Source organism: Quercus lobata, chromosome 2 (assembly GCF_001633185.2).
Source record: "Quercus lobata isolate SW786 chromosome 2, ValleyOak3.0 Primary Assembly, whole genome shotgun sequence".
NCBI lineage: Eukaryota > Viridiplantae > Streptophyta > Magnoliopsida > Fagales > Fagaceae > Quercus > Quercus lobata.
Genome location: NC_044905.1, coordinates 7,193,409 through 7,206,291, shown reverse-complemented (window position 1 = coordinate 7,206,291; position 12,883 = coordinate 7,193,409). Strand labels below are relative to the sequence as shown.

At 33.0% G+C, this 12,883-nt stretch overlaps 1 protein-coding gene across 1 annotated transcript; it reads left to right on the top strand.

The window, feature by feature from the left end:
* Positions 1–1,930: 1,930 nt before the first annotated feature.
* On the top strand, positions 1,931–10,175 carry LOC115974266 (probable E3 ubiquitin-protein ligase ARI2). Its single transcript, XM_031094529.1, has 7 exons — positions 1,931–2,358; positions 3,092–3,124; positions 3,238–3,514; positions 4,908–5,388; positions 8,679–9,227; positions 9,324–9,478; positions 9,579–10,175. Exons 1-6 carry the CDS (start codon positions 2,227–2,229, stop codon positions 9,448–9,450), a joined length of 1,599 nt encoding a protein of 532 aa, XP_030950389.1. The 5' UTR covers positions 1,931–2,226; the 3' UTR covers positions 9,451–9,478; positions 9,579–10,175.
* The last annotated feature ends 2,708 nt before the right edge of the window (positions 10,176–12,883 follow it).

Here is a 12,883-nt window from a genome sequence, read left to right as displayed (position 1 = left end):
ATTTTAAATCCAAAAACTTTATAATTCATGACAGTCTAAATTATCAATATTTAATTGATCGAAAAAAATATTGTTTTCATTCTTTCTTATTTTTGTTTTAATATCTCTCTACCAATATTGTTTTATCTATTGACAATTGAGTTGAAAATTTTTCTCCCAATAAAATAAATTGATTAGTTAGTGATTTTAACATATAAAAATGTAGTGAATCATCACATTTTATTAAGTATAAAGTTTAAGGTTTTAACATAACCATTGCTAGGAGTTTTGAAGGTCAATGACATTACCTCTTCGTTTTTGCGAGCAGAATTAGAATTCAAATCCAGTTAATCTCTCTCATTATTATAACTATTTGATTATGAGATTAAATTCTATAATTTTTTTTTAGAGAGTTTCAACTTATGACATCTACTCCTGATGATAACTTTTTATCATTAGAATAAAATATCAATCGGTTTTTGGTGTAGGCGGTGATTGGACTCCATATCTTTTATTCAACCATTAGAAACTTTACTAGTTGTGTTAACTGAAAAAAATAAAAAATTTAAATTCTATAAGAATGTGGTGTAAAATTCAAGTTTTACACCCTCAAACCCCAACATGACACATCATCATATCTATATATCTATATATATATAATAATAGGTAAAGCTGAGAGAAACTCAAATTAGAATTCCAAATTAGAGTTCCAATTTTGCGCCATATGCCTTAAATTTTTATTTTTCAAGAGTTTTATTTCTTAATTTTAGAATCAAATGTGGGACCACATTATAAATATTCATCCAAGTGAGTTATTAAATACAAAAACCAAAGAGTCTAGAATAAATGAATCGTAAAAAAAAAAAAAAAGTGCTTTACAATAATTTAAAAAAAATACATGGACAATTTACATTTTATACCTAGTAATATCCTTACAATTTTTTTTAAAGAGTTGACAAAATATAAAAATGAATATTAATAATATTTAAATTATATATATAGGAATTATATTATGCATTTTATTGTATATTTTTAAGTGTATCCATGCATTTGCACGGAGTTACAAGCTAGTTACATATTAAATAATAGACACAACCATACTCAATCAATATAATACCAATTTGAAAATCCAAGTCAACTATGAGTTTATTGAGGTGTTATTATGGTAGAATGTATTGAGTTTTATGTAAAAAACTAATGTGACAATTTTTATTGGATGATATAAAATATAAGTTTTACACCCCATTCTTACCAAAAAAATAAAAAATATTCCATACCTATCTACAAGTGACAGGTCTGGTACAAACAACCTTAGATAAGGCCTAAAAGTATAACTTTAAATTTTTAATAACTAATATCATTGGCTAAACTTTAGGGATTGTTGGTGTATACCTCTATTTCTCATAAAAAGTTTTTAAAAATATTTTTTTAAACTAATGCCTTAAGAGCATTTATTAAGTTTTTCCAAAAAAATAATTTTTGATCCCAAGGTTTATTATTAAATTTGTTTTGAGTTTTTTTTTTTTTTTTGAGATAGTTTCATCGATCTTTCTAAAAATATATATTTTTAAAACCAATGCATTAAGACCATCTGTTAAGTTTTTCCACAAAAAAAATTGATCCTAAGGTTTATTATTAAATTTGTTTTGAGTTTTCTTTTGAGATAGTTTCAACGAAACTAAGATTAATGATGTCTAGACCTGAAGATAGTTTTTAATCATTAAATTATTATATTAATTAATTTTTGATGTAGATAAAGATTAAACTCCAAATCTTAAAAACTTTATCGGTTGATTTTGGTCTTTAAATTTAGGAAACTTCCGCACTAAGAAAAAAAAGTTTAAGAAGAATTTTTTTTTTTTTTTTTATTTGGACTATATATATATATATATATATATATATATATATACATACAATACAATACAATAGAGTGGAGTGGTACTCTCTCAGCGAAAAAGAAAAAAGAAAAAAAGAGTGGTACTCGGACTTATCGCCGTTAATCCAGAGTTTCTGTTTAACCCTCCATCGCATAAGAGTATAAGACCACTTTAACTAAGACTGTACTCTCTCTCTCTCTCTCTGTCTCTCACAACCTCGGAAACCCAAAAAAAAAAAAAAAAAAACCGACTTTTGGGTTCTTACTTTCCCAGATATATATATATATATATATATATATAGTATTTTTTAGTATATATCTGAAATCATCGTTGATCAAACTGTGTCTGTAATTCTGAGTGGTAATTGGCAATGGGGGACTATTATAGTAGCGACGAGGAACGCTATTATTACGACGACGATGATGATCGAGACGCTTCCGATGGGTTACCAGACCTTGAAACTGAGGTCTTACTGCCTTCTACTAAGTCTCCGTCCAGTGAGGTAAAACTAAAGCTAAAGTGTAGCTTTGATTTTTGCGTCTCGGTTTTCACTAACAAAAGTCTTATTTTTCTTTACTACCGCTTTGGATGGCCGCGGAACTATAACGAGGTTTATGGCACAAATAATGAGAACCCAGAAAAAAAAAAATCCTTTTTTTTTGGGGGGTGGACAAAACAATTATGAGAAATTTAAAGAAAAAAAAAGTTTTTTTTTGTGATTTCTAGAATTTTTGTTTGGGACAACTGTGTGATGTTGTGTTGTGGACTGATATAATTTGATGGTTTTGAATAGTTTTGCTTTGTTTATGTTTTGATAAATATTTAGCTGTAATTCTCTTGTGAAGTTTCAGAAATTTTCGGTTTTTGTTTGAGTGAACAATGAAAACAGTGTCAGTAATGTGCTTTGCTAATTGTTGGTGAGTTTTCATCAACAATTTCTCTGTTAAAATCTAGCTCCATACTTGTTTTGATTTGTTTACGTTTTGATAAATATATGGTTGTTGTAATGCTGTTTGAGATTTTGAAGTCCAGAAATTTTTTGTTTTTATTGAAGTGAACAGTGAAAAACTGCCAGTAATCTGCTTTGATAATTCTTTGTGGTAAATTATTGTGAAGTCTTTAGGGAATTTTTCATCGACAATTTTTCTGTTAAAATCTAGCTCAAGTCGTTATGCTTTGAGATTCAAAGGGCATATTTTCTGCAAAAATTTATGGTTTTTAACCCGTGTTTGCAGGTAATCACAAAAGAATCTCTCTTGATTGCGCAGGTATAGTTACTGTGATTGTAATAGTAACAGTTTGTTACATTCTTTTTGTTATTTTAAGTATTTGATTATGAATGATGCGCTTTAATGGAAATTGGTGGTATTGAACGGTGTAGAGAGGGGACTTGCGCAGGATAATGGATGTCCTTTCACTGAAGGAACACCATGCACGGACACTACTCATTCATTATCGTTGGGATGTTGACAAGGTGATTGCGGTGTTTGTAGAGAAGGGGAAAGATAAATTGTATGCGGCAGCAGGTGTGACAGTTTTGGAACACAACAATCTATCATCTGAGCTTTCATCAACAGTTATGTGCCTTATTTGCATGGAGGAAGTATCTGCAAGTGATGTGACAACCATGGATTGTGGTCACCACTTTTGCAACGCTTGTGAGTACCATTTGGGTAAATTTGTTCATGTTCTAAATTTGACTACACAAATATTAAATTCCTCTTTTCTTGGGGTCAGCCAAAACACTTTAAAATAATCTGTATCCCACTTGAATGCATAAACACAGGTAAAGAAGTTTATTTAGTTAATCATTCTGATCTTTTTGAAATTAAAGATTAATTGAACCTTTTTCCCCCGCGTCTAAATTGGTCCAAAATAGAACCAAATTGGTTTAAGATGGTCCACTTAACACTTTGAAATGTGATTTCATGATCCACTTTTACATTCATTCAGTTTTTTCTGCTTAAGTAAAGATTCGTTGTTACCAACTTTTGTGATTATGCAAACAAGAACAACAAACTCAGTGGCATTCTTAGAAAACAGATGGTGTGTCTTGTAACTCTTGTTGACTATGATAAGAATACTTCATTTTATTTGCGTTATCTTTCATGCCCTGACATTTCATCTGAAATTTGAAAAAAAGAAAAGTATGATTGATGGATTTAGCATGGATAAGCAAACTGATTTTTCTTGTTTGTCTGAACTATTATTTCTCCACTTGCCATGTGAAAGAAAAAGAAAGGGACTTACAAAACTGTTGGATGCCTAAATAAGGTTCTTACAGTTATCTGTTTGGATACTATTGTTTTATTTTATTACTTGGTAATAACCATGATGTCACCAGTGGACCTAACATTGACAGTTGGATCAGTGGTTGGATTAAAATTGTGAAAGACGAGGTGGATTTTCTTGATCACAAACGAGGGGCTAGCATGTTTCCTAATAAATTTTTAACTTACCTAAATATTTAGATACACTTCATTATTATTTTTCTTTATTGGCCAGTCATTTGTAATAATAATAAAACAAAGACCATTGAAGGATTTAGCGGCTATTAGCAGAATATGTTTTCTCATCTAACTGCCTCAGTACTTCTTCCTTTTGTTTTTTGTGACAAAACACACCTAAAGCATGATAAAATCACACTACAGAAAAATAAATTAAAAAAGAAGTTAAGAACCTACTTGCACTGCTATTGTCAATGATTTTGTTAAAAAAATATTGGAGCTATAAATGAGATCCTTTCTTGGGGTATGTTTCTTTTATTTTCTTAATAGGTAGTGACCATGATGGCACCATGGACTTGACATTGATGGTTTGCATAAGTATGGAGTAAAAGGAAGAGGAACATGGTGAACGATTTAGTAATTTTTGTTGACTTTTCTAATGGGTGGTTAATTTGAGTCTTGCATCCATGGTTGGAATCTTTGTTGTTATAAAAGATGTTCCCTCTTGTTATATTGTTTAGATATATAGCAATAGTGTGTCTTTTAATGTAACTCTACCCCAATTGTTGGAAATATTGTGACAGTTCAGTTCCATTGTGCCTAGGTTGGACAGAGCATTTTATTGTGAAGATAAATGAGGGTCTGAGTAGGCGTATTAGGTGCATGGCACACCAGTGCTATGCTATTTGTGATGAAGCGAAAATCAGAAGTCTAGTTAGTGCAAGGGATCCTTACATGTCAGAGAAATTTGATCGTTTTCTGTTGGAATCATATATTGAAGATAATAAACAGGTTAAGTGGTGCCCAAGTGTTCCCCATTGTGGAAATGCCATACGTATTAAGTATGATGAGTTATGTGAGGTTGAATGTACCTGTGGTCTACAATTTTGTTTTAGTTGCTTATCTGAAGCACACTCACCTTGCTCATGTCTAATGTGGGAACTCTGGACCAAGAAATGCCACGATGAATCAGAGACAGTTAATTGGATGACAGTCCACACAAAGCCATGCCCCAAATGTCACAAGCTAGTTGAGAAGAGTGGAGGATGCAACTTAGTATGCTGTATTTGTGGGCAAGCATTTTGGTGAGGTTTCTTCTCTGCATGTCTTTATATTAGCTGTTTTTAGGCTTTATTCTTGGATTTTCTTTTTGGCAGGTGGAAAGCATAACTTTCATCTATTTGGATGTAGATTTCACTGGATAGTTGTTTATTTAATACATATCTTCGGTCAATAATTAGTTTTTGACCTTTTCGTGGTTATTCAGTTGTACTTCTGCTTGTCCTGTTTATTTAGCTTGATGTTTCCTGAGGGCTGGTTGGAATATATGTTATTTTGTTGACTGGCCGGTAAGCTATTACATTCATCATTCAAGATTTTCCTCTTTTGGTGAATACATTTATTTATTTATTTATTTAATGGTTAGTGACACACGTAAACATTGGATCTTGAACCCAAGACCTCACCCTCCACCTAACCTTTATAAGGGGAGGAGGTGCTAGTTGAGCTATATCTCTCATTGGCTTGTTTTGGTCCCAATTTGCAATTTATGTCATGTGACTGTATCGGAAGAATCTATTGTCTAGAAACACCAGCTTTTGCTGTGATTTGATCATTTCTGAGCTGACGGAGCTGTTGGGAATGGATCCATAGTATTTTAAAATCTGTATGCATTGAAGCCCATTTGGAGTTTGATTTTAAGACAATCAAAAAGCATACAGGGCAAATCCTTGTTTATGATAGGTTAGAAAATGCTATGGTGAGTTGCACTTAACTATGTCACTGACTGATTAGGCCACATGTCTCCAGCTGGGATCATCAACTGCAAATGCTGTAGCCCATGTATGTGCCTAAATCAATCAGCACATGATGCCAATAATCCCAAGCAGGTCTCATGGTTATGTAAAGTTATTTGCATGTTGAATGCTGTAAGTGTCTTTGTGGTTACTTTGTCGATAATACACAGAGTTATTAAGTTGAAGGGGATTTAAGATGTTGTAAACTAGATATTGCGCTATGTTGTTTAAACAGATTGTGGTCTCATATATTTCCTGGAAGGATATTCATATATTTGTGTTTGTTCTTTATTCAACTCAAAATGTCATAATTGATTTTAATGGGGAAAAGATTTACAATTATCACAATGTTGATAACTAGAACCAAGAAGAGTTAGTGTGGTTTTAAGGTGCTTAACAGGGTGGAGGAGAGTGGATGTCTATGACTATGTATAGAAACGGTAGGAAGAGATTTTACATATTATGCTTTAATCAAACTTTTACGTAGCTTTTGATAAAGATAGAACAGCAATATGAATTCTCTATACTTGACCCTTAGTAGTTATAACATTGAGTCCTAAGAGAACGACAATATAACTCAAGTTTGTGTGAAACATGAGTCTTGGATGTCATTTAAAGCTAAAATTGTTTTCAAAGACAATGTGCTAATTGTGTACAATAGGTCATCTATTTTCTGGTGAACTCTATTTTCCTGTTAGAACTTAGGGGTGTTCTTTTTAAATTATTTTATAAGTAATTTTATTCAGTCTTTTCTTCATAAATGGATTGTCAAATATGAGAGCGAATGATATTTGATCATGTCTACTACCAGGTAAGATCTTCTAGAGTTCTTAGGGTAACTCCACCACAGATTTCTTAATATATATGTTCATTATGATATGAGTGGATTGGATTTTGCCATGTCTTCATTTAAATAAATATCAAAATAGTACTAGTCAATAGTTGTTTAAATGTAGATTGATATGTGTAATCTGATTCACTCATATCACAATGGATGGATATGATTTTAGGAATTATATGGTTGAGTTACCCTAAGAACTCTAATGGATCCTAAATCTCTACAACCTAGGTGGTACTTGTAAAAACTTGTAGCCTATTGCAAGCTAGTAGTTTTTTTTTTGGCTTCAACTTATTGTGCAAAAATCTGGTGCAATCTCAGGAATCTTGGATTAATGGTAATATTCTGGGGCAGACACATTTCATGTTTTCTTACTTATGTGGATGACCAACTTCTTCACTTAGGGGCTTTTTTGGATGTGTCCTTTAATTGATTTCATTTAATTATGCTACAATGGCTTCATTTAATGTTAATCCATTTTTCCTGTAGCTTATCTGGAATTACTTTTTTCTGTGTTTAGATTTCATCAGTTATAGGATCTTGAGAGATGAAATGTTCTAAAAACATATCATATTTTCGTTATCACTGCAAATTATTCTGGGTTTTTCATTTTTGTCTGCCTTGTATTTACTACTCCCTAGGGGGTGAATTGCACCTGCAATATAATAACAAAAACAAATGGACCAACTTCATTTCCAGTGGACTTGTAAATAATTTTTATTCATACTTGAAGTTCAATTGGCCTTGCTCTAAAATCTTTATCGTTTTCTTCCCCTTTCTTTTGGGCTTAATAAATGCCATGAAGATGAATTTGGCAGATTAGACATATGTTGCCAAACTGTCTAGTGTATGGGGATAATTAATTAATGCTAATACCTTCCATGTCCTTTGGGCTGCAGTTGGGGCTGTCCACAGTTTGGATTGGGTTTGGGTTCAACCTGTCACCCGACCCGATCAAGTAGGGTGACTGAGTCTCTGACCCACCGTTGACCAAATGGTTGGGTGAAACTAGATCTTTTGGGTCTTAGGTTGGGCAGGTCGAAATTGTTGGTTTTGCAACAACAACATTTCAAGTTGTGAGAGAGAGAGAGAGAGAGAGATGAATCAAACAAAAATCATACCTTGCAAGTTGTGGAAGATTTGAACTCATCTAGTTTGCTTTCAAGAACTCAAAGCTATTATGATCAGAGGGGGCTTCAAGAGAGTGGGGTTTGAGCAAGACTTGACCCATGATGGTGAGTGCAACAACGACTGTGAGTCAGCGCCGGAGGCGACAACGGTAGTAGGACGAACTTGGTGACAGCAATAGTAGGACGGAGGCTAGGGTTAGGGATTTGTGAGAGAGAGAGAGAGAGAGACCCAAAGAACTAATGTAATTTTTTTTTTATAGATTATGTCCGGTTGGGTTGGTCTCGACAGGTCAGAAATCATGGGACCCAAACTCAAACTGAAAAAATTTATAAATTTTTTTTATTATTATACTTAAAGACCCACTACTCAACTGCCTGGACATTTGGAGCTGCCTGCAGGTAGTCGGGTCAATCATGTGGGTTGGGTTTGGTGGGTGTATGGACAGCCCTAGCTGCAGTTCTGATTTCCCATTGGTGCCTTCTCTCTCTCTCTCTCTCTCAATAATAACCTGACAACTTGGCAATTGTGAAAACTATTGTGCCTGTTGCATTACTCATGAAATATATGTAATTACATTAATTAATAGTAGTTTTTTTTCTTTGCTATGTAGTTGGCTTTGTGGTGGCCCAACTGGTAGGGAACACACGTGGACAAGCATCAGCGGTCACAGTTGTGGGCAATACAAAGAAGACCAGGAGAAGAAAACTGAGCGTGCAAAGAGGGACCTACTCCGATACATTCACTTCCACAACTTATTCAAAGCTCATACAGATTCTTTTCAGCGTGAAGCTGAGTTGAAGGAAACCATACAAGAAAAGATATCAATTCTGGAAGACAACCAATCAACATTTAAAGATTTCAGTTGGGTAACAAATGGACTCTGCAGACTTTTCAGGTCTAGGCGGGTTCTTTCGTATTCATACCCATTTGCATATTACATGTTTGGTGATGACTTGTTCAAACATGAAATGACAAAAAAAGAAAAAGAAATAAAACAGAACTTGTTCGAGGAACAGCAGCAGCAGCTTCATGCAAATGTTGAGAAGCTTTCATTGTTCATAGGCGAGCCTTTTGATAAATATCCAGAGAATAAAGTTGAGGAGCTAAGAATGAAGGTCATTAATCTTTCTGTAATGATTGATGGAATCTGCAGAAAATTGTAAGTTTACTTTAGACCTTGAATTCTTCTGTTGGATGATCCTAAAAACTGTAAGTTTGTTCATATAACTCTTTTGTTTGTATTCTCTATTTGCAGGTATGAATGCATTGAGAATGATTTGCTGGGTTCCATCCAGCATGCTCATCACAGTATTGCTCCTTACATGTCAATGGGCGTGGAGAAAGCATCAGAACTTTCTATTTGTTGGGAAAATGAGGCCTGATTGCAATGGATGTCAATTCTCTCTCATGGTAACAATTTTTATTTATTTATAATATATATCACAACCTATGTAATAATCTCTTCTATGTTATAATTTATTCTTTATTAACTTTTTTCTTTCAATTATAGTTTTAATGGAGGAGGATTGGAAGATATAAATAAGACGAAAATACTTTTCCAAAGCTATTGACATATACATATGTAGGAAGAACAATGGTATCTCATTAATAACCTTCATCTGGCTTTGATAGTTCAAATTCAGACGCTCTTCTGAGAAGCACGCTAGAAAATTAACTCTTGGTAACTTTCTCATTGATCTCAGCTTGCCTGTGCTCATGTTACTGATAGGAGGTAATTTCTTATGGGGCCTATATATCTGCATCTGTAACTTTTAACTGATCCATTTTTATTACTTTGGATGACCTGTTTCCATGAGAATCAGCGTTCTTATCGCTCTTTTTGAGTTATAATTTTTAACCTCGTTCTCTATCTTTTACAGTTTTTTTAATTATCTTTATCAATGTACATATTCTATAAAGTGGCTCATAAGCGGGAAGATGTGTATACTTCTTGTTCAAAAATTTATAAATAGGGCTACACGTTATATCTTATATATATAGGGCTACACGTCATATCGTATATATATAGGGCTACACATCATATTTATGAAGAACTTTACGTCTTGCCAATATATTGTGCTGATATATAATGTTTGTATTGCTTTTAGACCTGGTTTTGGCTAATTTGGTCTGGACCGAATTTTGTTGACCGGATTTTTTTTTTCTTTTTTGGATAAGTGAGTTTTGGCCCCAAGGAAGATAGAAAGGGTGTCTGCGAGATTCAAATTAGTGATGACTGATGAGGTTTGGCTGCAACTAACATGTCCTTTGGATTTGGTTGGCTGTGTTAACAATAAATCTAGTAAGAAGTGAATTTTTTTCACAACTGATAATGTGGCATGTCATGATTGGTTCATAATAAAAGTAGTGTCATGATGGATCATTGTGAAAATGATGTTATTCTGATCACAATTAACGCCTTAGCAAATTTTGAAAATTGTGTCCATAGCATCATTGCCAGGTTAATTTGGAAAATAACTCAAAATTCATAAAACAGCAACTGTCCTGGGTTAATTTCCCTTCTCTATGACCCTTTGACCCTCATTTGCAGCATAAGCCAGTCCAGGGGAAATTTGCTTTTGGAACATTTTCAATTTGCTTTATGGGGGAATGAGAGTGAGAATGGTTAATGTATTTTTTTTGTTCTCTTTTTAATGAATGAGCAATTTTATTTCTAGAAAGACAGATTTGCAATCAGTTAATGCACAACAGTACAACACCAAAAATAACCAACTATCCAAATAGTTAAAAGAGCTCTAAATCTATTAGCTAAAATCAAAGTCATTTACTGCTCTTTTCATTATTATTTAAGTACAGAACAAGGACTGCCCTGAAAACAACATATCTCCCTCTTTTGAAAAGTTGAGCTTTTCAGTGATAATGTTTTCTAGGATATGGGTCTTTTAAAAAAAAAAAAAACTCTATAATATTATCTCATATTTTTTTGTTTGGTATCAATTTTAAATAAGTTTAAAGGACAAATTACAAATTACTTAGCTGTTGTTTGGCCTAAATTTAACTTGCTTATATGTGGTTTGAAATTTGACACCTTACTCATATGAAGTTAGTTCAGTTAGATTTTTATAACCCACCTCTATTAAAAACAGAACAAAATATGTAATTTTGCTCAACTTTTATGTCTCTCTTCTTAAAACACAAAAAACATAAAAATATAAGATAAAAAACTATCCATTAGAATACTTGCATCATGGAATTTCAAACTATAAGTATGCAACTTAAATTTTGGTCAAATTGTGTGTAAAGTGTCAAATTTTAAATTACAAGTAGACAACTTAAATTTCAACCAAACTATAGGTGGGTATGTTGTAGTTTGCCCTTAAAAATAATCTCTTAACTTTTCTTATTTATCTTGTTATGAAATAACTTTTCTTATTTATCTTGTTATGAAATAGAGATGTTTTTTAAAAATTTTAGTAAAAAATAATTTTTAAAAATAATTCATATTTTTTATGTTGACAAGTATTCTTTTTACTGCCCTTTATAAGTCTGTTACACTTGCACTCAACTCTGATCTTAGAACTGAGAGTCGGGTATTACACCTGATGCAATTGATATGGATGGTTGAGATTTAAAGTTGCAAAAAGTAACCTTAAATCTCAATCATTAAATATAAAAATGAGTAAAGGTAAAAAAGTAAAGAAAAAAAAAATTGTGAGGGGATTGGTTGAATTGAATCCCTGAGAGTCAATAAGGTTGCACTGATGTCCAATTAAAGCTTGCCAAATGGTAGTCACTCGCCAGGAAGTAAAATATAATTTTGCAATTATTTTCAAATAAAAACATTATTCAGAAGAAAAGGCCGAATGGCGCCACAAAGAGCCATCAAATAAGGATTCAAGCCCATTAATAAATAAATAAATAAGAGGGAGATTGAAGCAATAAATTTGTTTGCCTTACTCTTCATTCTAAAAGCATTTTCATCAGCTCTCTCATAAAAAATATCATTTTGACACATCAAAAACCTATTTTATCATTTTAACACATCATTTTACAATATTTATGTAGGGGTCAGTTAATCAGGAGATATTGTTAAGGCTGTACTAACTGAGCCTATGGCTCAATCCGAGAACATTAGACTATCCGAAAATGTCTAGATAAAATTATAAGAGGAACGGAGTAAAGAGAAGAGTAGAGATAATATGAGATAAGTCCAACGAATGTCCGAGGAGAAAGCCATCTCGGCAACGAGGGTTCGAGGTCAGTAAGAGTGCTATATCATCATGGACTTTCTTCGAAGTTACATCACAACTAAGAGTTGGACGTTAGACAAAGGGTAAGAAAGGAGAAGGGTAACAAATATCTTCAAAAAACTATTACCTCCGCATTAAATGCCTTCCAACCAACTCTCTGGCCGCATTAATGTGGAAGTGATGCCTGAACAGTGATCAAACAGCCTTACAACTACTAGTTGATGGTTCTGGGAGGTGTTGGATGAGACAGGAAGGAGTTCCCAGAATCTAACCTACACGTGTATGGTAGGGATGATACTAATATTGTAGTATATAACATGGGAAGATGTATTAAAAAATGGGGGATCGGAGAAGAAATCAAGCAATTTTTGACGATAAGACTGTGAACCCTTGTAACTTTGTTGAAAGACAAGACAGTATAATATAAACTCCTCAGGCCACTCTGAAGATAGACTTTCTCATCTTACTTGTGTTTAATAGCCACAAATTAGCAAATTTTATCATTTTTCTTTTGGAGTAGATCTAGTTCTTTTATTTACGCTCTATAAATTTATTGTTTGGGTTTCTTGGACTAAAACTCAATTCTATATTGGGTCCAATCCAA

What these genes read in the sequence shown, in the direction of transcription:
- LOC115974266 (XM_031094529.1), top strand. Translation starts at nt 2,227, where the DNA reads ATGGGGGACTATTATAGTAGCGACGAGGAACGCTATTATTACGACGAC. An exon ending in CTAAGTCTCCGTCCAGTGAG is followed by an intron (nt 2,359 to 3,091) that starts GTAAAACTAAAG and finishes CCGTGTTTGCAG; the next exon opens with GTAATCACAAAAGAATCTCT. An exon ending in ATTTGTGGGCAAGCATTTTG is followed by an intron (nt 5,389 to 8,678) that starts GTGAGGTTTCTT and finishes TTTGCTATGTAG; the next exon opens with TTGGCTTTGTGGTGGCCCAA.